This window comes from Hypanus sabinus, chromosome 22 (genome assembly GCF_030144855.1).
Source record: "Hypanus sabinus isolate sHypSab1 chromosome 22, sHypSab1.hap1, whole genome shotgun sequence".
Taxonomy (NCBI): Eukaryota; Metazoa; Chordata; class Chondrichthyes; order Myliobatiformes; family Dasyatidae; genus Hypanus; species Hypanus sabinus.
Window position 1 is genome coordinate 59,901,482 of NC_082727.1, and position 24,499 is coordinate 59,925,980.

Sequence of the window (24,499 nt, forward strand, 5' to 3'; positions counted from 1 at the left end):
GATGACTGGAACCCTTTTCATATTCCTTCTTTGCAAACTTTCTTAACTTTGCCTACATTGTGTCAAAGGCTCAAAGCTAGACTTAAGCAACAGTGATTAGTTTTCACTGACTGTTTCAGGAGTCATTGTATGGTGAAGATGATTTGATGTTATCTGATTTGATGTTTCAGGATGATTTGACGTTTCAGGAGTCATTGTATGGTGCAGATGATTTGACGTTATCTGTAGTTACCAATTGTAATTGTTACATTTTGGTGTGCCGCAGGAGCATAGCTATCAGTGCAATGGGCATTCCAGAGTTAGCGCCGTCTGTAAGAGTCTGTATGTTACTCCGTGAACTGTGTGTGGGTTTCCTCCAGCTCTTCCCATTTCCCCCACAGTCCAAAGATGGAATGAGTAGTAGGGTTAATTGGTTATTGTAAATTGTCCCATGATTATGCTAAGATTAAATAGGTGGGTTGCTGGGCAGCACAACACGTGGGGCCAACAGGGCCTGTTCTGCACTACATTTCTAATAAACATTGTAAGATGGGTTTGCTTATTTCCTTTCTGAAATACTTCATTTATTGACAAATGCAAGCTAAGAATGTGTTTCTTGTTCATGCAAATATATAAAAAAATCTGTCAACTCATTAATGCCACAAACTCTGTATCCTCCCTCTCTGTTAAAATTTGTAATTTTACATTTAAGACTTTCTTCACCCGATTTACTATTGAGCAAATAGTCTCCATCAGCATAGTGATTGTCGGCAAAGATGTAAGAGGCCTGGATGACATCAGCAGGTTGTTAAGTCACAGGGAGCCCTCTGAATAGTTCTATAGAAAAGTCCAGTGTGACCTGCTGCTGACTCGGGGGTTTGTACATATTGAGTGGCCTCACTTGCACCATTATTCAGTGTCACACAGTGTAATGGTGGAGCATGTCAGCTTTCTGGTCTGTTTCTGTTTCAAATAGCCGCAAAAAGATTTTCAGATGCAGAGTGGAGTGCCAATTAATGTGGAATCCAGGTATGAGACCTTAGACTTTTCATGTGCTCTGACTGGTGTTACAATTCCTGAGATGAGAACTGTGCAGTCAAATTTACAATGTTATAAGCTACAGCTCACATCACTTCCTCTTTACAAGAGTGAATTGGACTGATGCCAGCTCATGGCAAGGCCTGCCTCAAAAGGCTCTCCTCTTCATCTGTCTTCCTCACTTTCTCCCAATGACAACAGCCTGATCAGGTGCTTTGCCACAACTTGTGAAAGATGTTCTCCACACAGAGCTGCTGAATTAAAATTACTGTCATCCTGCCACATCACAACAGTGTTTCTGAATTACTCTCCTAAATAACTACTGATCTGCTTTCTCAAACTAACAGTATGTTATATTATTAGATAGTTTTATGTTCTGTTGATATTGAAAGTTCAAGGAATAAAATAGTTTATTCAATTGCCATTTGCCTCTCTGGGCCCAAACGAAGGTGCAGTTGTTCGTCCTTTTCCTTTATAATCGTAAAATTGCTAGGTATCAAGTATGGCAGGTTTAACCTGCCTGCAACTTGCTCAGTAGTGGAACTGGATTTTGCACACCATGTTGCAGCCACTCAGGGAAAGAGACACAATCCAACAAACACTGGAAATCCTTGTCTTGGACATTTTCCTTGTGATCGGCCCTGTTGGACGTCGGTAATGTGGAATGCTGTTGTCCGATTCACCAGTTCATTGGCGAGACCGGCGGCACAGGATCTGCGTGCCCTCAGTTGCTGCGTGGACAAGGCTTTTGTGCCTCGAGTTGCCTGTAGCAGCCATCAGCGAAGGAGATGCCGGAGCTGGCTGTGTAGCTTGTTCAAATCTATATACTGCGGCCAAGAGGCATCGTTAAAATAACTCGAATTTCTAGTTCTAAACACGAGATTCTGCAGATGCTGGAAATTCGGAGTGATACGTACAAAATGCTGGGGGAATTCAGCAGGTCAAGCGGCAGCTATGGAAAAGAATACGGCTGACATTTCAGGCCAGGAATCTTCATCCATGACCCTTTTCTCAATCTAAGCAAGTTTGTAGAAAACACTGCAACAGCCAAATGATCAATATTATTGTTATAGTCAACTGAGTTTTATTGTTATAGTTCATTATGGTTTAATACTTCTTGTAAGCTGGCCAGTGGTATAGTGGTATCCACACTGGCCTTCGAGGCAAGTGGTCGCGGGTTCAAATCCAGCCAGCTCCTTGCAGAAACCTGGTAAAATGTCCACTTTATATCATATCTGAGGCGCTAGCTGCTCCCGGCTGCGTTGAACTGAGGCTGTGGTTTGCTCTGGACTTCGTGTCTATAGACTAACCTTTATTCTGAATGCTATTTGCTTGCTTTTATTTGATTTTTTTTTTCTCTTTGCACATTTGGTGTTTGACCGTTTTTTTAAGGGGTCTTTTGGGTTTCTTTGTTTTGTGGCTGCCTGTAAGGAGGCAGATCTCAAGGTTGTGTACAGTACACATACATTGATAGTAAATGTGCTTTTGAATATCTTCCACCACTTAAGTTAGTCAACCAAGATCCATGAACTTTTTCAGATGAAGTACCATTTTTCTGCAGTAGTGGGCAGTGTAGTACAGTACAATGGAATTACCAAGCAATGCCTTTTGAAAGGAAAATATCTTAAAAGGTTGAAAGGTCTGGCTCTGAAAACACGTCAAGCAGGAGGGTTTGTACTTTGAAAACAAAATCATAGAGGAGGTGCAGAGACAATTTCACCCTCCACACATTTCTTTTCGTGAAGAAACTAAATTCACTAGTTGTTGTGGCACGTTGCAGAGACTTCAATTCTGAGTGGTCCCTCAAATACAAACATCATTGTCATAGAAAAGTATAGCACAGAAACAGGCCTTTCAGCCCATCTAGTTCATGCCGAACATTGTAAACTACCTAATGCCATCGATCTGCACCAGGACTGTAGCCATCCATATCCCACTCTTCCAAACTTCTCTTAAATGTTGAAGTCGAGCTTGCATGCATCGCTTGCACTGACAGCTCATTTCACACTCTTGCAAACCTCTGGGTGAAGGAATTTCTCCTCATGTTTTCCTTGAAGAGAAGATTGGACCGTTATCACAGAAATTAATTTGTTTTACTCATGAATGATGTTGAACTTGACAGTGAAATCGGCCAGGCCAAAAAGGGGATAGAGTTGGGCTGAATTATACCAACCTGTGGTTCATTAGTCCTTGCGGGTAGGCTGGTCCTTTATGAATCTGAGTGACAGGTACTAGTACATCTGGCATGTTAAACTCTCAAAGCGTTGCTGAAAAGAAATAAAGAGTGTTTCTAATGTTTTAAACAACATGCGGCTTCGTTCAAGCATAAAACGTGCTAGCACAATTTGCCATTATCTCATGTCTTTGAACTGTGGCGGTGAAGCCGTGACCTGCTGGAATTTCCCAGCAATGCTCTGCAATGGGACACCATCTGAACAAAACATTTTCTCCCTGGAGAACAAGGAAGTTATGTGTTTTCTTAAAAGATATTTTACTTCAGTTCATTGTAAATGTTCTGATGATATTTTAACTATTAATTTTTTAAACATTATTTACAGCCATTTTAATATTTGTGAGTATTCAAAAACTTCAGAACCTCACAGATTTGATGGGAAGTGCCTCTGCTCCCAATAGTTAGTTGCTCTTGTTTTTTTTCTGAGGTCGAAGTCTCAGCCCTACAGAGTTTGACTCTGTGCTGAGGTCTATCTTTGCGATACCGGATCTTTCCCTGATGTGGAATGTCAGCTCAGTTGTCTTACCTCCCACCCATCTTTCCCCAATAAATAAGGACATGCAGTGGTTCTAGTTGAGGTGTAGGTGGGTCAATATGCCATTTAACCCCAAAAAATTGTAAAAAAAATGTTTTATGATCGTTTATTGTACTACTCAATGTGGAGAACAACATATCAAAAGTTGGGCAAAAATGACATTAAAAAAACAAGATGGCTGCCAGCAGAAAAATGTCAAAAATCTGACTGATAACCATCAAATTGCAAGTTTTTTAAATCTGATGTTTTAATGAATGTTTTTTTTCACCAATGTTTTTCAAATAATAGTAGTTTCTGGAATGAAAGTTGCATTTGTACTGGTGTCATGACACATAATATGCTACCTTATGGCTTCTCAGATGCCGTCTTGTTAATCATCCTCTTCTAGCACTGGCTCATTTGTCACATTGTCACAGTTGCCACCTTGGCAATGCCCACATGCACTGGTGCATTCCAGCCCATGCTTTCTGCAGGTGCTTTTCTGTCTCTGAGGGGGTTCAGTGAGGTTTACAGCAAAGTGCATGGCCTGGAGATGGGGCACAGACCCATAATCTCGCCAATTGAAGCGTCGGGAGATTAAGGTGGGTAAGGATGGGAGCAGAAGGTGAGTGGGTGTTCAGCGCCATGTGCCTATGGGTGACCGGGCTGTCGCTCTCTCTGTCTCTCGCTCTAACTCATTGCTCCCGGAGGAAGGTGCACGAGTTTGACTGATCTCTTTCTCCCTCTTGCTTGATGCTGCCGGAAGAAGGTTACGGAGTCTTGGGTCTTGGGCAAGGTTTGATTGCAGTTTGCGGATTGGACTCTAGTTCACGTTGTGATGTGTACCTGGCCTCTGGTTGCTCCTCTTTGTTGCTTTTTTGTGCGGTTTGGATCAGGCCGGAATGGCTCTGAGGCCTGCAGTCAATGAACTACACCGCTAAATTGAGCCGGACCGCATATGCCTGGACTATTTCAATGGCTTTTTATTTGATGTTTTATATTCTGTGTTTTCTCACTTGTTTTTGTTTGATTTGTTATTTTTTGCACATGGATGTTTGATGTTTTCTTTGAGCGGGTTCCATGGCGTTTCTTTGTTTCCTGGTTGTCTGCGGGAAGACAGATTTCTGAGTTGTACGTACTATGATAACCAATGGGGATCAACCAAGTCTCCGAGCTGTGTTCTGTCCACACTCTTGTACGGGTCGCATGACAGGGAGGGACTTTGCCAAGCTGTCGTCATTCCACACCAAGATCCTCCGTATTTTCTGGCCAAGGAAGATCTCTAAACATGCCCTACTACTTCAGTGTCACCAAGAGGAGATGGCTACAAGCAACATGAGGAAACATCAGAGATGGACTGGGCAAGTGATGAGAAGAGAGGCCAACTCTATCATCAAGGCAGCTCATCATTAGACCCCTAAAGGGCAGAGGAAATGCAGAAGTCCGAAGACAACTTTGCACTGTACCACAGAGGCAGAAATGAGGACCCTGAGCCACACCTAGACCATGGACAGACTAAGATGGAGGATCTTCATTGCTGCCCGAAATGCCAGCAGCATAACAGGCAATAACAAACTATACTTTGATAATAAATTACGTTGAATCTTTGACTCATAGAGTTAAATCCAACCTAATCACTCAAAAAATACCTGAAGAAAGCAAGCCTTCCCATTTCAGCAAGTGTCCTTTACAAATAATTTATATAATTACATGTCAAATATCAGAGTGGCTCTACAGAATAGTTACACAAAACACAATCAGTTAAATTTGAGCATCTTTCAATTAAACTAAGTTTGACAGTTTTAGGAGCTATTGCATTGAGCAACAGCCAGGTCATTTAAAGATATTTCAGTAGTTGATGTAAGATTAAAGGACTATTTTTGGAACTAGTGGGGGGAGAGGAGAGGGCTCAATGGTCTAATTCTTCCCTCTCTCTCATTCTGCAATTCCCGCCCCAAAGACTGAGTTCCCATTCTTCACTCTCCGATTCTCCTTTATGCAAATAGACGCGAGGGTTCTCTCCCTTTCTACTTTTGCCTGTTGGGTTCCTTTAGAGAAACTCATTGTGATGTAGAAAATGAATAATGGGAGGGAAAATTTGCTTTACAAAACAAATTCCAAATACATATATACTTTCTGTGCCGAAGATAAGGACCGTTTGCACATCTGAGAGTGATTTTGGTTAGTTTAACAACTGTTTACGTGTGCCATTATTCCATTGTTTCTCCGATCGGGACTTTCCCTGACAGCGAGATATTTGCATATGTGGGAATGGATAGTTATTAAAGTAGGTGAGGGGACTCCTCCAGCAGGAAATTTGTGCATTTGTTTAAGCTAATAGGCTGATTGATGGTGTTTTTGTTAGACTGGTTCCAGGCAATTGTGAACCTTATCTTTTGTGTTTCACTCCATTGCATTAAAATGCCTGTAATGAATGGATTTATTGAAGGGGAAGCAATATATGAACGATGTGACCTGGCAGGTAAATGTCCCATTGCCTGGAGTCATGTAGAATTACGCTTGCATCAGCAGAATATACTGTATCCACTCAGACAGCTCCATCAAGGACGCCAGCCTCCCCAGCTTCCTCGACGTCTTCAAGAAGTGAACCCTCAGAAAGGCGGCAACCATCGCCAGGGACCCCCACCAACCAGGACATGCCCTCTTCTCATTGCTACTGTTAAGGAGGATGTTCAGGAGCCTGAAAACACACACTCTTCCCCTCCACCATCAGATTCATGAATCGACAATCAACCTGTGAACATCGCCTCACTTTTTTTTTCTATTTTTGCACTACTTATTTAATTTAACATATGTATAATTTATTTCAAAGTACATTTATTTTAAAATGTACTTAAGTTAACACTTATTATATTAAGGGGCAAAAGTTTAGGGCTAACATGAGAGGGAACTTCTTGGTATATTCTCGGAGAGTGGTAGCTGTGTGGAACGAGCTTCCAGTAGAAGTGGTAGAGGCAGGTTCGACTTTGTCATTTAAAAATAACTGGATAGGTATATGGACAGGAAGGGAATGGAGGGTTATGGGCTGAGTGCAGGGCGGTGGGACTAGGTGAGAGTAAGCATTCGGCACGGACTAGAAGGGCTGAGATGGTCTGTTTCCGTGCTGTAATTGTTATACGGTTAAAGTATCTATACATTATACAACCTTGAGATTTGTCTCCTTATAGGCAGCCACCAAACAGGAAACCCCAAAAATTTTTTTTTAAAGACCTTCAAATACTTCATACTGTAATTCAGTTTTTTAAATGATTATGTATAATAGTGTACTGCTGCTGCATAACAACAAATTTCCCAACATAAACTGGTGATATTAAACTTGATTCTGATTTTACTTGTTCATCCCAGTGCGGTCTCAAGTTCTTCTCCCAATTCAACTACTTAATATCCACATAGGTCATCTTTTTTGCAGTTTATTTCCAATTTCTGAAATTCTGCAGCTATTCAGGTGTAGACAGTTCAGAATATGAATCCTACCACCAAACCTGTCTTAACCACACACACACACACACACGCACTCACATGCACTCACGCGCGCACACACACTGACAGTCACACACACACTCTTTGCTTTTCACAGGGATCACCCCTTCCGTGATTCCCTTGTCCATTTGCCCTTCTCCACTAATCTCCCTCCTGGCACTTTGCCCTGCAAGCGGCTGAAGTTCTACACCTGCCCGTCCCCGTCCCTCACCTTCATTCAGGGACAACATTGTGTCCAGAGTTCTCGATGCAGCCTCCTCTACGTTGGTGAGACCCGTAGTAAATTGTGGGACTGCTTTGTTGCACCATTCCTCAAAAGCGACACTTCCCACTGGCCTAACACTTTAAATCCCAGTTCCCATTCCTGTAGTGACATGTGGGTCCACGTGCCACAATGAGGCCACCTCAGGGTGGAGGATCAACACCTTAAATTCCATCTGGGTAGCCTCCAACCTGACGGCATGAACATTCTCCTCTTTCCCCACCCCCCCCCCCGTTCTATTCATCAGTCTAGCTTCTTGCCTCTTCTCACCTGCTATCACCTCCCTCCCAGTCCCTTTCTCCAAGGGGCCACCCTAGTGGTCACCAACCTTTTTAATCTCAAGATCCCCTACCTGGGCCTTAGTGAAATGCAAGATCGACCCCAGATCGATTAGTTACACGCATGCGCACCGGGGCAGAAAAGACTGGAAGTAAAACCCTGCAACCCGGAAGGAGAAATAATATATAAACACCAGGGGTACCCACCCTTTTTTTTTGCACCGCGTACCGGTTTAATATTGACAATATTCTTGCAGATTGACCAATGGGGGTGGGGTGTTATACATGACGGGAATACAGCGATACTCGAAGCAGGTTCCTTATGTCCAGTCTATTCCGCAATTGTTTTCACTGCTCTCGGCACTTAGCTTCTGTCCCATGCTGCTCACGTTTTTTCTGCTGACAAAACTCAATGGGTTTGTCTTTAAGCGCAGGGTGCTCAGAGTCAGGGTACCGAAGCCATTTTGAGGGCTTCGTTGCCTCATTAGACAGCCTCCGGGCCCGAACTCCAGCTTCCCGCCCGCCCGCTGCCAGACGCCTTGGTCAGGTGCGGCTGGTCATGGGTGGGGTGAGAGGACAAGGTAGGTGCCTGAGGTCCCCGTACTGGAGCCGCAGCAGTCGCAGTCTGGAGAGAGAGACCGACCAAGTGATGAGGTGCGACAGGGAGCGCGCCCGTCCCCCTTGGAGGATCTATCAGCTGAGAAAAGTTTATTTCAGTAGATCGCAGCGAGGTAGCTACTCTGCTACTTACGAAATGCTGAGCCCGAATTAGGTCGTCTGTGAATATTTTGGCTCCGGATTCCCCATGAACATTCAGTGTGTTAAACAGGTTTAGAGGCAGTGCTTCAGGCCAGTAGTGATGGCACTTCCCACCAGCTGGTTACCCGAGGCCAACCAGTGATCCCTGGTGCGAGGGTGTCACTGCATTTAGGCGACTGATGTTCTCGCGTGGGTTCAAGTTCAACAGTGGGCTGACAGGAAATGAGGAAAGGTGCAGCTGACTCCTATCATTTCCTCGCGGCCCGGTGGTTAGGGACCGCGGAAGTACACTGTGTCGTGCGGGGGAGCTACACGCATGCACGGTGAGCAGAAAGAACGGAACTAAATCCCCACAACCCGGAAGCAATCTCTCAACAGTATTTGTGTATTTTTTTTAAAAAAGTTTTTTCGGGATCTACTGGAAAAGTCTCAAGGATCGACGGGTTGGCAACCACTAGTCCACCCTCTCTCCTATGGCCAGAAATGTCAATGTTTATTCATCTCCATAGATGCTGCCTGGACCTGCTGAGCTCCTCCAGCATACTATGTGTGCAGTTCAGGATGTGCTGCTGGGTGAGAAGAGTTCTCCACAAGCCTCGCAGGCTAATTACTCATAGAATTCTACAGCATAGAAATGATCTTCCCAAAAGCAAGCAATGGTATCTGTGAAAAGTCTCCAGGATCTCTTGACAAAAAATCTGCTGTCTTTAGTCATGGGGTGAAATTGGCCACATCTTTGTTCCCTGGAGCAGGAGAATGAAAAATGGCCTGATAGCAGTTTGGAAAGTCATGAAGGGTACTGATAAGGTGGATGTTGATAATTAGGATGTTCAGAACTGGAAGGTACAGACAAGAGGGGAGATACTTAAGACCGGTTACTACACAGAGGGTGGTGAGTGCCTGGGACGAAGGGCTGGGGTGAAGGTGTCAAGGTGGGGGCAGTTGCAGCATTTAGGAGGCATTTGGAGGGTTGTGGGCTGAATGCAGGTAACACGGCCTAGCAGGGAGGCTCCTGTGGTCAGTATGGATCAATCAGGCTGAAGAACCGGTTTCCGTGCTGAATTACCATAAGGCATAGGAACAGAATTAGACCATTCGGCCCAACGAGTTTGTTCCACCATTACATCATGGCTGAATTATTATACCCCTCCCCACACAACCCCGTTCTCCCACCTACTCCCCATTGACTGAAAAGAACCCATCACTGTCCACTCTGTCATAATAAACTGGCATTAAAAGGATCAGTTAATTAAGTTAAAAGCAAGGATGTAACGTTGAGGCTTAGAAAGCACTGCTGAGGCCTAACTTGGGGTATTGTGAGCAACTTTGAGCCTCTTATCTAAGAAAGGATGTGCTGACATTGGAGAGTGTTCAAAGGAGGTTCATAAAAATGATTCCGGGATTGAAAAGCCTATCATATAGGGAATGTTTGAAGGCTCTGGGCCTGTACTCACTGAAATTCAGAACAAATGAGGGAAGATTTCATTGAACCCTATCACATAGTGAAAGGCCTACATAGAGTGAATGTGGAGAGGATATTTCCTTTGGTGGAGGAGTCTAGGACCAGAGGGCACAGCCTCAAAATAGAGGGATGTACATTTGGAACAGATGATGAAGAATTTCTTTATCCAGAGGGTGGTGAATCTGTGGAATTTGTTGCTACATGTGGCTGTGGAGGCCAGGTCATTGTGTAAATTTAAGACGGAGGTAGATAAGGCCTTGATTAGTCATGGCATGAAGTGTTTTGGGGAGAAGGCAGGAGAATGGAATTGAGATGGAAATGGAACAGCTAATGATGAAATGGCGGAGCAGATTTGATGGGCTGAATGGCTTAATTCTGTTCTTATCTCTTATGGTCTTACAATGGTGAGTCCTGATGAAAGGTTTCAGCCCAAAATGTCGACTGCTTACTTCTCTGAATAGATACTGCCTGCCCTGCTGAGTCCCTCCGTGGGGGAGTGGGGTGTATTGCTTTATTCTTCCCCACTCCCCACATTTCCTTCACTTATAGAGCACTCAGCCAGGACCTCCAACTGTAATCACGAGGAGTATTGTTCGGGTGAGCACTCAGAGAGGGGACGCAAAAAGGTGAGTGAATACGTTTCAGGCGAGGGCTGAACAATGTGAAAACGAGTCATGAGAGAGACAGTGTGTTGACACAGATGCTGGTGCATGTGTGGAATGATCTGCCGGAAAAGTGGTTAATGTAGGCACAATAGCAACATTTAAAGGCATTTGGATTATTAGATGGATAGGAGGTGTTTAGAGGAATATGGGACAAAAGCAGGTAAATGGGACATGGTCAGTATGGATGCATTGTGCCGAGCGGTCTGATTCCATGCTGTGTCTGCCTCAGTCTATCATCCACCCGCCCATCGTTTCAGCTTGGGTCGACTAGCCTTAAGTGAAGCTCATTATTCCCACAGTGATCCCCTGGGTGGCCAGGCTTGTCGTGCTTCTTGCACTGCATCAAACAGACATGGGCTAATCATGTGTCACCGTTCCAACACCTTTGTTTGCTGGAACTAGTGAATTTAATACCCCTTTTTTCAGTTATATTTTCAACTTCTGTGCATGGCCTGCCTTGCCAGGACCCTTGACCATTTGTCCATTCCCACATATCTTCCTCCCGGCTCCTCTCCATGCAATTGGCCAAAGTGCTACAGCTGTCCATTCACCTCCTCCCTCCCTCCTATTCAGGGTCCCACACAGTCCGTCCAGGAGCGACAACACTTCACCTGAGAATCTTCTGGGGTCTTCTGTTGTGTCTGGTGCTCCCGATGCGGCCTCCTGTACATTGCTGAGACCCATCCTGAATTGGGGGACCTCGTCATCGAGCACCCCTGCACCATCCATCAAAAGCAGAACTTCCCTGTGGCCAGGCATTCTAACTCTTATTCCCTTTCCCATTCTGGCACGACAGTCCATGGCCTCCTCTTGAGGCCACCCTCAGGATGGAGGACCAACACCTTATTCTGGGTATCCTTCAACCTGATGGAGTGAATATCCATTTCTCCTTAAGGCTAAAGAATAATCCCTTCCACCTCCCATCTTCTATTACCCAGTTGGCGTCTTACCTCTTCTCACCTAACTATCACCTCCCCTGGGTGCACTCCTTCCCTTTTATCTTTCCTGCCCACCTGGCTTCACCTATCACCTTCTAACTATCCTCCTTCCCCTCCCTCCGCCTTTTTATTCTGCTGTCTTCCCCCTCCTCTTCAGTCCTAAAGAAGGGTCTTGGCCGGAAACGTCAACTGCTTGTTGTTTTGGATTTCCAGCATCTGCAACTGGCACAGTAATGCAGTGGTTAGCAGTCAGTGTGACCCAGGTTTAGTCCCATTGCTACCTGTAAGGAGTTTGTATGTTCTCCCCATAAATCATCCTGTGATTAGGCTAGGATTATACTGGGGCTGCTGGGTGGCATGTCTGGAAGAGCTACTCCAGGTTGTGACTCAATACGTAAATAAATCTGTGGACTCAGTTTACAGTTTGAAAGGAAGCATCATTGTGTTGCTACTCCACTTTGCAGTTTAAGAGGTAAACAGGTACACTGAGTCAGTAGGGCAGAACAATTCCTCACCTGGGTTTAAGGTTCTCTTGATGTCAGCCTCAGCATTTTCCATTCCCAGCTCCACCCACTAAATATTTAACTTGGCAGGAAATACTTAAACACTCAGAAATAATTTGAATATGTGATGTACTGGCCATCTGTAATGGTCATATTAACTTTGATAGGTTATTCAGCAAATAAAGGCAAAATGCTGTACACTGTCTTTTCAACAGCATTTAACATGATTTGAAATTTGCAACCAAATAATTGCAAATTACAGTGAGGAAAGTGCAGTCCTATTGGATAGACATTTGGGGAGTAGGTTAACTAATTATAGTTTTGGCTACTTCATAGCCATTATAAATGACACCCAAATTCCTTCAAGAACCTTGTTGTGGTCTGGCGGCTTGCGTGCCTCAATCACCCGGAGAGCCACGTTGGCGGGAGTCGGGACTTTATGTTTTGGCTTCTTGGTAGGGTCACCCATATCAAACAGGTCAAATGGTAGAGACAAACTAAGAGTGGTCCACTGGTCCTCCAGGTTTGGGGCGTTCATTTCAGGGCTGACCGCTGTTTCCATAACAATGAAGAATCCTTCTACATCTCAGTGTGACAGTATTCCTGAGTAGCTACTCGGGACTTGCATGACTGACAGCAGTGACAACAGAGCTACTGACACGATGAAGGAAGCCCTGAACACTGCCACAGATGGAGAAGCTTCTTTGCTGCCCTAAATGCCAGTAGTGTAGGTAATTGGTAGAATTGGGGGGTTAGTTTCTAGGAGCATGAGAAGAATGAAAAATGTGATTGAGAGAGGATTAGGGTCAATGGGTCCTTGATGTGATAGGAAGAAGGATCTGTTTCTGCTGCAAGATTTTGTGATTATAATATCAAAAGAAATTAATTTGAGCTAGTATCATTATAAAAATGTAACTTTGTGGCTTGCAAAGTGGTGAGTAATTAAAAGCAATAACATTTGCTTAATAAAAATCATCATTATATATTGGATTGCAATAACATATTCTTCTGAGGTGGGCCATTGAGATCAGAATCAGGTTTAATATCATTGACATATGTTGTGAGATTTGTTTTATGGCAGTAGTACATTGCAATACATCATCATAAAAGCTATAACTAGCAATAAAAAGTAAATATGTAAAAATAAAATTTAATTTAATAACCCTTGTGGGCGCTAGCCTCCATAGTATCCAAGACATCTTCAAGGGGCAGTGCCTCAGAAAGGCAGTATTCAACATTAAGGATTGCCACCACACAGAACATGCCCTCTCCTCATTGTTACCATCGGGAAAGAGATACAGAAGCCTGAAGGCACACACTCAGTGATTCAGGAACAGCCTCTTCCCCTCTGCCATCTGATTCCTGAATGGGCATTGAACCCGTGTATAGTACCTCACTACTTTTGTTTTATTTCTGTTTTTGCACCAATTAATTTTATTTTAACTATATATATAGTTTTATATTTTAATTAATTTAGTTCACTTTGTAGATATCTGTTTTCACTGCGACATGAAAGAGCCGTTTCTGTTAATCAGTGTCAAAAAGCCCAAATTAAATCCACTGTGATTCAATGTTGTAAAACAACAAAAACATGAGAACTTCCACGGGGAAGTGAATACTTTTTTCGGCACTGTGTACGTGTGCGAGTGTGTGTTTGTATGTGTGTAAAGGTCAGGGAAATAAGTGAGGTTTATTTATTTACCCTGAGCTTCCTTGTGCTTTGAAGCTCTTTGAAATATTTCAAATGCTTCTCAGCTGCCTTGAACAATCAAGGGCTAAGGATTTCCAGGGATAAATGCGGATGTTGCTTTTTAAATCTTACAAGAAAGACTGAAAAGATCCTTATTTTTATTTTGATAATTTTGCCCTTTGACAGAACTCAGAACATAGGATCTGTTTTGGGAGCCTAATGCCAAACTTGGAAATGAGTTTTCTCATCCAGGGGCTGAAGGCTGTGTATGTTGGACATTGACGTTGGTTCAACTATCTTTCTAATGGATGTAGAGGATTCTTCAGAGACAGTGTTACGGTATCACTCAAGCCCTTGAAGCGCCTGCAGTAGGTTGTTAAAGTCTCACCGCAGCCAGGTAGACAAGACTTGCCAGATCTGGATCTTCAAACATTTATTTGGCCAAGGACAATGCTCATACATTGAAAATCATGGTGAATTTTATTATTTAATAAGAAGTAGATTCAACAGGAAAGGCTACATCACTGTCTGTTATGGGGGATGGTTGGGGCTGCTACTGCACAGGATCAAAGTAAGCTGCAGAGAATTGTAAACTTAGTCAGCCCCACCGTGGGCACCAGCCTCCATGGTATCCAGGACATCTTCAAGGAGCGATGCCTGAAAAAGGTGGCGCCTATCATTAAGGACCGCCATCACCCAGGGCGCGCCTTGTTCTTGTTGGTGCCATCAGAAAGGAGGTACAGGAGCCTGAAGACACACACTCAACAATTCAGGAACAGCTTCTTCCGTTCTGATTCCTGATTTCTGGATGGACATTGAACCCATTAATACTACCTCACTACTCTTTTAAAATTTCTATTTTGCACTAATTTAATTTAACTATTTAATATCTATGTATGTGTATTTACTATAATTCAGTTTGTTCTATTACTATTGTTACATACCCCGTAACTGGGTTAACAGACCAGCAGAAATGGAAAGATACGTTGGAGTCTGGTGGTACTGTAACTAAAGGTGTTTATTAGTAAACTAAACAATACAGTATCAAAAATGCAAATATACATATAAAACAGGTTAGCAACAATAAAAACAGAAGTGTAGGAATAATAATCAACAGTAAAAAACAAGCTCTATCAAAGTCTAGGGGTAAATGAATGTCATAAGAGAAGATAGAGTTCAGTTCGTGCTGAGGTAGTTGTTGTGTTGCGGTGTTGGAGAGAGAGAGAGTGAGCGAGATGGGAGCAGCTGCAGCAGGCAAACCTTCCGTTGTCTTCTTGTTCCGTCATACCGTTGTGGTAATTCGGTTATGACCCCTCCGTTCTCGGCTAGACTGTTCTTCTGTGGTGGACTCGTCACTCTGGCATGAGTGGACACACACACAAGTCCCCACCGGCCCTGCCGTCACACTGTGAGCTTTGTTGCCAGATCTCCTGATTCAGTCCTCGAAGCCCTCACCTTCCTGTGGGTGCACAACACTCGGTCAGTTTCCACTGGTGTGTCTGAGGGTGTCTCCCCAGATCCGTCTTTTATCCCCATTGACGGGGTATCAGCCATCCATCAACTCACTATGTCCATGTCCATCAAACTAGGCCACTCCCTGCTGTCTCAGCAAGAATGTTAACGAGCAAAGAAGCGTCCTTGTAGCAAAAGGTAAGAAGCCATAATACATAAATCAGTCGTCTCTCTCTCTCTCTCTCTCTTATCTGTAGCAGATGCCTCTCCCTCTGTTCTTCGTCTCTCTCTCTCATTAGCAGCATAGTTCCCGGGGGGGGGGGGGAGAAGAGGGGCTAGCTCTGGACCCCATTTCCATCTGGTTTGTTCCGCACACGTAACACTATGTATTGCATTGTACTGCTGCCACAAAAACAACGAATTTCATGGCATATGCCGATGATATTAAACCTCACTCTGATTCTGGGAGTAGATGCATGTTTTCAAAGAGCTTGCTGTGAAACTTCATTGTTTTACATTGAGAGCAGGTTTGTAGAGAACATATTTATGATGAATCCCACGGGTTAGGCCCAAGCTCTTCATAAACTTCAGTGAATGTATTCAATCATGTGGAGGATTGACTCCAATTTATCATGGACCCATTATCTGAATGAATACTATATTCATAAACTAAGGCAATGCCAGGATCAGGTTTACTATTGTTAGCATATGTCGTGAAATTTGTTACCTTAGCAGCAGCAGTGCAATGCATGATAAATATAGAGGGAAAAAACTGAATTGTGGGAAGTATATACATTTATATTAAACGGTTAAGTTAAATAAGTAGTGCAAAAACAAATAAAAAAGTAGTGAGGTAGTGTTCATGGGTTCAATGTCCATTTAGAAATCAGATGGCAGAGGGGAAGAAGCTATTTTTGTATCGTTGAGTGTGTGCCTTCAGGCTTCTGTACCTCCTCCCTGATGTAAGCACTGAGAACAAGGCATGACCTGGAAGATGAGGGTCCTAAATGATGGGCACTGTCTTTTTGGAGGCATCACTCCTTGAAGATGTCCTGGATACTACAGAGGCTGGTGCCCACTGTGGGGCTGACTAAGCTTACAACTCTCTGCAGCTTATTTCGATCCTGTACAATAGCCCCTCACCCCTCTCCCCATATCAGACAATAATGCAGCCATTCAGAATGCTCTCCACAGTATATCTGTAGAAGTTTGAGTGTTTTAGGTGACAAACCAAATCTCCTCAAACTTCTAATGAAATATAGCCACTGTCTTGCCGCCATTTTAGCTGCAATAGGTTGGGACCTGGTTAGATCCTCAGAAATGTTGACACCAGGGTCTTGAAATTGCTCGTGCTCTTCTCTTCTGATTCCCCTGAGGATTGATTTGTCATCCCTCATCTTACCTTTTCTGAAGTCAACAGTTAGTAATGCAGTAGGATTGCTGTTATTTAAAAAAAGACTTGCCACACTGTAAATTTTCCGAGTGTATATCCTAAATAATAGTTTGAAAAACAGACTTCTCAGTTTTCCACTAGATTTATTTGATTTCGTACTGAGTTAACCTTTTACCTGGCTGTTCAAATTTGATCACCCAAATGTTTTCATCTTTTGTCACTTGACATACATACATTCATTTCCTGTACAATAATTCTGTGGGATTTGCTTGAGTTAATTTGTGTTTGTCATCTGTATAATTAGGGTGAGGTATGACTACAATGAAAATTTTTTTGCAGCAGCATCACTAGCATAAGGTAGGACAACACATGAGTATAAATTATACAAGGCTATAAAGAAAAAGGCAAAAAGTATCGAGAACATGAGATGAAGAGTCCTTGAAAGTCAGTCCATAGACTCTGGGAACATCCAGATCAGGGGTGCCCAAGCTGGGGTTCACAGACCCCTTCATTAATGGAAAGGCTCCACGCCATGAAAAAGGTGAACCCCTGATCTTGAGTGAAGTTGTCCCCTCTGGTATTGCTTTGTGGTAGTAAAAATTTAAAAAAAAACAATGTTACAGCGGTTAATTTAGGACTGAGGAGGAGAAATTTCTTCTCCGTTTCATGTGGGGAGTGACTATTTCAAGATGAAAAAATACCAAATGTCAAGTTTTTCTTCATCAGTAATTCCACTTTTATGTTTTTACTTTGGAATAAGGTCACTTAAGAGAAGATTAATTTGGTCTTTTTCCGATACAGCAATATTTCTAGAAAACTCTGTTATTGTTCCACATGGGGTGACTACATTAGGAGAAATCAAGTCAAATTATCAACCTAGTTGACTGCCCAATATTGGAGTGGAAATTGGTCAAAGCAGGTTTCCTGGAGCAGATGGTAAAATTTAAGAGCTTTCATGTTGGTTTCTTTCCTCTGAGGCCACAGTATTACACTGCTCTGTTTCTTTCTGTAATCTAAATTACAAGCCATCCCTAACTTACCAATGTATCACCATTTCTTTATATATTCTGGGTGTATATTCTGGAACCTTCTACCCAACAACATTGTTGGAGTATCTTTACCCAACAGTCTGCAGCAGTGCAGGCAGGTGGCTCACTGCCTCGTTCTCAAAGACAGTTAGGGACAAACAGTAAATACAGTCTTTTTTTTATCATTGCCCAGATACTGAAAAATTGAATCACATTTAAAGAAAAATTTCTGCTATTTATTTCACTCAAGCTCTTTGACCTAATAATTCAAAGTCAAAAGTACATTTATTATCAATGTATGCAGTATTCAACCCTGAGATTCATCTTCCCACAGACAGCCACAACATAGAGAAACACCATGGAACACATTGAAAGAAAGCCTCAAACACTCAACACGCAAATATGAACAAATTGAGAAAATGGCAAAAAACAAGCAAATAGCACACAGACCATTATACATCAACCTGCAGAATCCTTGAAACAGTCTGGGAATATTCAGTTCAGTTCAATTTAGCACTGTGTTGTTCAGTGACTGCAGGCCACAGAGCCAGTCAGCCCTGATCAAAATCACAAAATAGCAATAAAAAAGGAGTAACCAGGAATCAGAAACACTTATAACCATGTCCAATAACACTGGACAACATGTATTTTGAAACTGTCGCTTCCTCAGAATTGTTCTTTGTTTATGATAGTCCGCCTGAAGCCAAGCACAAATATAATTTCAGACTACTTGTATCACATAGGAATTTGGAGAAACAAGACAATAACTTTTATTGAATATATAGCTGTTAATTGCATAACGCTGCTGATGCTTTGCAATAGTTCAACTCAGCTAAAAATGCTTTCTTGATGATTTTCATTTGCACTCGGTGTCTGAGGCTTCTCGCTTAAGTTTCGAACAATAATCAGCCAGCATTTATGGATTCCAGTTGCCCTGATAACATTTCTCCATGACCGCAATATTCTGTTGAAACTTTTCACCATGCTCATCACTGAGAGCACCAAGATTTGCAGGGAAGAAGTCTAAATGGGAATGCAGAAAAAGAATTTTTAGTGACATGTTGCACTTCATGGTTTTATATGCTTGAAGCACGTTGTCAACCAGCTGCATGTAGTTTGTACAGGTGCTCCATAGCTGCCAAGAAAACCTTCAACCACATCCTTAAATGCCTTCCATGCATTTTTCTCCACCCCACTAGAAATTTGTCAAATTGCCTGGCTCTGATGGTCTGTTTGATTTGTGGAAGAAAAATACCTTTCTTAATCTTGGTTTCAGTTATTTTGGAAAACACCTAACTCAAAAATCAAAATCCTTCAAGGAAATTTATAGCCTTTTTAAAACCTGCCCTACCATGTAGTATCTGCCCTGCCTATGCATACCCAGGCACGCCTGGACAAGATAGAAAACTTTTCAGCTTACATTGTGGGCAAAATTTTAATTGACTTGAATTATGAATTGAAGTAACAAGGATAGGCATTTTTTAAATGGTGTATGATAAGGAAATTTCATGGTGATTTTCATGATCAGTAGCCCAAAATCTTTGTTGTCCAGTGTTATTGGACATTATACACCGGGCAACATCTGGAAATGTAGGAAGTACTTCCAAGGAACTTATTTCTTGAAGTTCGTATTGTGTTTGCTTTGCATTATCATGACTGATAATGGACCATTTCTGGGTTGCCTTGCCTCACTCTGAGAACTGAACCAAGTAACATTGGGCCATGCTTTACCCTTGGAGACATGCAAGATTGCAGATGCTGGGATCCAGAGCACAAAACAGACTGCTGGTGCAACTCAGTGGGTCAAGCAGTATTGTGGAGGTAAGAGGATAATTGACATTTCTGCTCAAGATTCACCATCAGGACTGCTTTAACCTTGGGCTGCTGATGTTGTTCCCTGTCCAACATTCCCTTGTAATAGAAACTTGGACCTCTATCCCAGGACAGTCTGTTATTGGGCAACCCCAACCTCTTTCCAGCAGAGCACTGGAATGGATCTCTTCTTCCTTCGCCTATATCTGTTGTGATGCTGTCAGGAAAAAAACATGGTTTTTTTCCCACAGGATGACGAGGGCATTGTGTAGGGGCAGATACCAAATGCATGGAAAAGTACCAGTGTAAAGGGTTTGGAAGGATATAAAAGAAACTGGAGAACTTCCATTTACAAATGTACTGTCTCATGTTTTAGCTCATCACCAGCATTAATCTCTGTAGGTCTCCCAGCATTTGTTCTTCACCCAAGCATTGTTAAGTTCTGATGCCTCCCATCGCCACACTCTTTCAGCAGGACCACCCCATTGAGATCATAGTACCCTTTGAATATAGACACATCTAAAGTTCATCACTTATGTCTAAGATCCAGGATTGCCATTGTCCTTCCTCCCTTACACACCACCTCCACCCCTAATATTAGGGCACTCTGAATTCTCTTGGCATTATTTGCCTCAATGCAGTTGGCAAGTGAACCAGGTGAAAAGCTCATGACTAATGTAGACCGTAAGACATTGGAGCAGAAAAGCTGGGCAATTTGGCTCATTGAGTTTGCTTCACCATTCAATTATGACTGGTTTATACTTCCCTCACATGTCCATTCTCCTGCCTTCTCCCTGTAACCTTTGACATCCTGACTACTCAGAACCTATCAAACTCTGTTTTAAATGGCTTGGCCTCCACATCCATCTGTGACAATGAATTCCACAGATTCACCACTCTCTGGCTAAAGAAATTATTCGTCATCTCTGTAACTCCACATAAACAAAAATCAAATCAATGTTTTGGTGTAGAAGTTATGCAGTTAACTTTCTTTTGGTTTCCATTGACCCTGGCCTTTTCCTAAAGAAACTGTTAAGTAGGGCTAATGGGGCAAGCATCCTGAAGTGCAATTAACTAGCCTCACGACGTGGTGAAGTGGAGCGTTAGAATGGGCCAGGCTAAATGGATCTTTATCATAGCAGCTAAATATCTCAATCACAACAAGATCGATTAGTATGAAGAGGGGCTGGACAAACAGCATGTCACTGTGATTTCTTCTCATGGGTTCTCTCTATTTTCCATACAGCAAGAAAAAATCAAAAGATGAACAACGGCAGGATCCTGAAATAACTGATCATCGCACACGGATTGTTGCACCCACACATCTGTACGACATGAACTACAAAACACTAGGAAAATGCATTATTATTAATAATAAGAATTTTGATGATGTAACAGGTATGGTATTACTTTTGTAACAATTCACTGTGTTTTGAGAGATTGCTAAGCTGCATTAATTGAATTTGGTTAGCAAAGTTATCTATTTATCTACCTCTCCATCCCTCTCCCTCCCTCTCTTCATTCCCCTCTCTCTCTCCTACCCCCTCACTCCATCCCTCTCCCTCCCTCCATCTCTCCATCCATCCCCTCACTCTCTCCACCCCTTCCTCCCTCTGTCCATCCCCCTCCCTCTCTCCATCCCCGCCTCCCTCTCTCCCTCCCTTTCTCCATCCCCTCTCCCTCCCTTTCTCCATCCTCTCCTCCCTCTCTCTACCCCCCTCCTTCTCTCCATCCCTTCCCCTCTTTCTCTCCATCCCTTCCCCTCCCTCTCTCCATCCCCCTCTCCATCCCTTCCCCTCCCTCTCTCCATCCCCCTCTCTCTCTCCATTCCCCTCTCCTTTCTATCTATCCCCTTCCTTCCCCCCCCCCCCCTTTGAACCACACCACCCAGCAATCCCCCATTTTTAATCAAAGCCTGATCAGGAGACAGTTTACTACGCCCAGCTGGTACGTCTTTGGACTGTGGGAGGAAACCCACGCCATCACAAGGAGAAGGAACAAACTCCTTATAGGCAGCGGTGGAAATTGAACCCAGGTTGCTGGTACTCCACCAGCTAACCACTACACTAGCATGCCACCCTCACAATGGCAATTAGAGTTTGGGGAGAAAGTGTACTATTGACTATAAAAACAAGCTATGCTTCTTCATATTTCATTACACAAAAAAACTGCCAATTTCCTCCTGAGGACAATTTTACTGTTCTCCTGTTGCGTGATCTATTATTCTAGCCAACAAAGGCCTAATGATGATCCTTCTGAATTATATTATGATCTAAACAAGAATAGAAAAAGGATGTAGAAGCATCAAAATAAAAATTAGTGTAAGATGGAACAAACATTTCATATCAGCAAGGACAAGCAGTATTGTAAAGTTTGTATAGTTTGAATTATGAACCGGAGAATGGAGTCCAATGTAAGTAAGGAAATAAAAATCAAAACAAAAATCTGCAGACACTGAAAATTTGAAATAAAAACAGAAAAGGCCATGAACATTTGGTAGGTCAGGCGGTATCCGTGGAAAGAGAAATAAAGTTATTATTTCAGTTTGAACTAGGAAATAGAATAAATAAGTTAGCTTAAAGCTGCAAGAGGTGTGGGGTAGGGATGAATTTTCATTGATTGTAAGTTTAATAGATTGATTGTAGGTGTAGTTTTTATTGATTCTAATGTTGTTCTGCTGTGAATGCCTGCAAGAAAATGAATCTTAGCATAGTTTATGGTGATATATATGTACTAAATGTGTTTTGAACTTTGGATAGCACAAAGTTTCAATCTGTTAGGGTGAGGCTCTGGGGATAAACTGGCAAATGATCATCTGGTTGCCAAACCAACTGTGACATGATCCTTTGTTCTTCAGGGGTATAAAATAGACCAGGGGTTCCCAACCTTTTTTATGCCCTGCACCCCTACCATTAACGAGGGATCCATGGACCCCAGGTTGGGAATCGCTGGCATAGACAAAGTAATGTGAAAGCTGCAAAATGCGGAGCAGCAGGTCAGGCCCGTCAAATCAGGTTGTGCTGATGGAGAAAAACAGAGCCAGTGTCACTGCTGGATAATCTGGCCTGTTCTAACACACATAAAGCATATCCCTGAAGTTTTAGATTTTGGTTTAAATAAGGATAGCTCAGATGAACGAGAGGCTGCAGAGATGGTGCAGGAGACAGGGTTTCAAGTTCTTGGATCATTGGACTCTTTTCTGGGGAAGGGGTGATCTATACAAGAGGGACGGGTTGCACCTGAACTGGAGGGAAACCAATATCCTGGCCGGGAGGTTAAACCAGTTTTACAGGGGACTGAGAACTGGAGCCACAGGTCAGTAAGGGAAAGATTGGACCAGAATGTAGATGTCAGAAAAAGTGTTGAAAAACAAAATTGAAATAACAGGTATGATGGGTTGGAAAGTTTGAAGTGTGTATGTTATAATGCTAGGAGTATTATGGGTAAGGGTGATGAACTTAGAGCATGGATCAGTACATGGAAGCACGATGTTGTCGCCATTACTGTAACTTGGTTGAGAGAGGGACAGGAATGGGTGATTAATGTAGTTTTACAGTTTTAGAAAAGATAGAGGGGGAGATAAAGGATCGAGCGGGGAGTTGCACTACTAATCAGGTTTAATAGATTACACTGGGGAGACATGAGGGGTCAGGCACTGAGTCCATTTGGGTAGAATTTTGGGTAGAATTCAGGAAGGGTGCAGTCACACTGGTGGGATTGTATTACAGCAAGCCCCCCCCCCCCTACTAAGAGCCACTGCGATGTTGAGGAACAGATGTGCAATCAGATTAAAGTAATGTGTAAAATAAAAGGATTGTGGTCATGGGAGATTTTGACTTCCCTAATATAAACTGGGACCCAAAAAGGTGTTCCCAATTAATGCTTTTTAGTTCCTGCCTAATGCCCTCGTAATTTGCCCTACTCCAATTTAAAATGTGCCCACAAGGACCATACCTATTCTTGTCTGTATCAGAATGAAAGATTCCAAAATTAATTTTTCATCCTTAGCTTTCAGAAATATAAAGCATAAAATAATTGAGAACTGATCCTCTCCAAAACACTCTTCCCTCTAAGCTGGGCCGCGCAGTAACTGAATTGCTCCCTTGCACATAGCCCTTGTTGCAGCAAGATGGAATTTTCTATTGTATAATAATAATAATATAATTTCAAATTATGCTAATATAATTTTTTTAATTATGTTAATGTAATTGTGAAATATCTTGTTAATAATTATATGTTTGGGTGGCGGGTGGAGCTAGGTCTCTACCAAAGGAGGTGTAAGGCCTTTGAAGAGTATTGATAATGGCTGAGGTCACCCATCTTGTGAAGTCACTGCCCAGAAGAAGGCAATGGCAAACTACTTCTGCAGAACTATCACGGTCATGGAAAGACTGTGATTGCCCACGTCATACGACTCGGCACATAACAAACAAATGAATTATGCGTAAATGAATATAATCCATAAATGTTCTAAATAACAAATGTGCCACAGCCTTTACTTTGAGTATTTCAGAGCTTCAACGTGTTTACATTATCAGTGTTTCAAGTTACAACTCTGTTACAAATGTTACAAATTCCCGTAACTGGGTCACTTACCAGCAAAGATAGAGAGGTCCATTGAAGTCTGATGGTACTATTTTTAAAAGTATTTATTGATAAAGGGCACAAAAATAAGATTAATGCAAACATACAGATAATATACGTCATCAATACTAAATCTAGTGCGTGGGTATAATAATAATCAATAAGAAATCGTTCTATCGTTGTCTAGGGGATAATGTATTGTCCGATGGAAAGATAACAGTCACTATCAGTTCGCTCAAGCTGCAGCATTGTTGTGTTTAAAAACAATGTGGTTTAAACTTGCCCCAGGTCTTCTATGATGCCAATCCGTTGAGTCAGGGGAGCGGGCTTCCCCGTTGTTAGCTAAAAGCTGTTTTCCATTGGTTCCAGCCACCAATTCCGGCCACGGATTCGAACGCACGTGGCTTC

At 42.7% G+C, this 24,499-nt stretch overlaps 1 protein-coding gene across 4 annotated transcripts in view; it reads left to right on the forward strand.

The window, feature by feature from the left end:
* Nucleotides 1–24,499, forward strand: part of casp7 (caspase 7, apoptosis-related cysteine peptidase) — a 50,092-nt gene that overhangs the window by 12,747 nt on the left and 12,846 nt on the right. For all 4 annotated transcript variants that reach the window (XM_059947893.1, XM_059947896.1, XM_059947895.1 and 1 more), the window contains exon 3: nt 20,754–20,905. In XM_059947893.1, the coding sequence (XP_059803876.1) occupies nt 20,754–20,905 (152 nt within the window). The remainder of the gene's footprint in view (nt 1–20,753; nt 20,906–24,499) is intronic.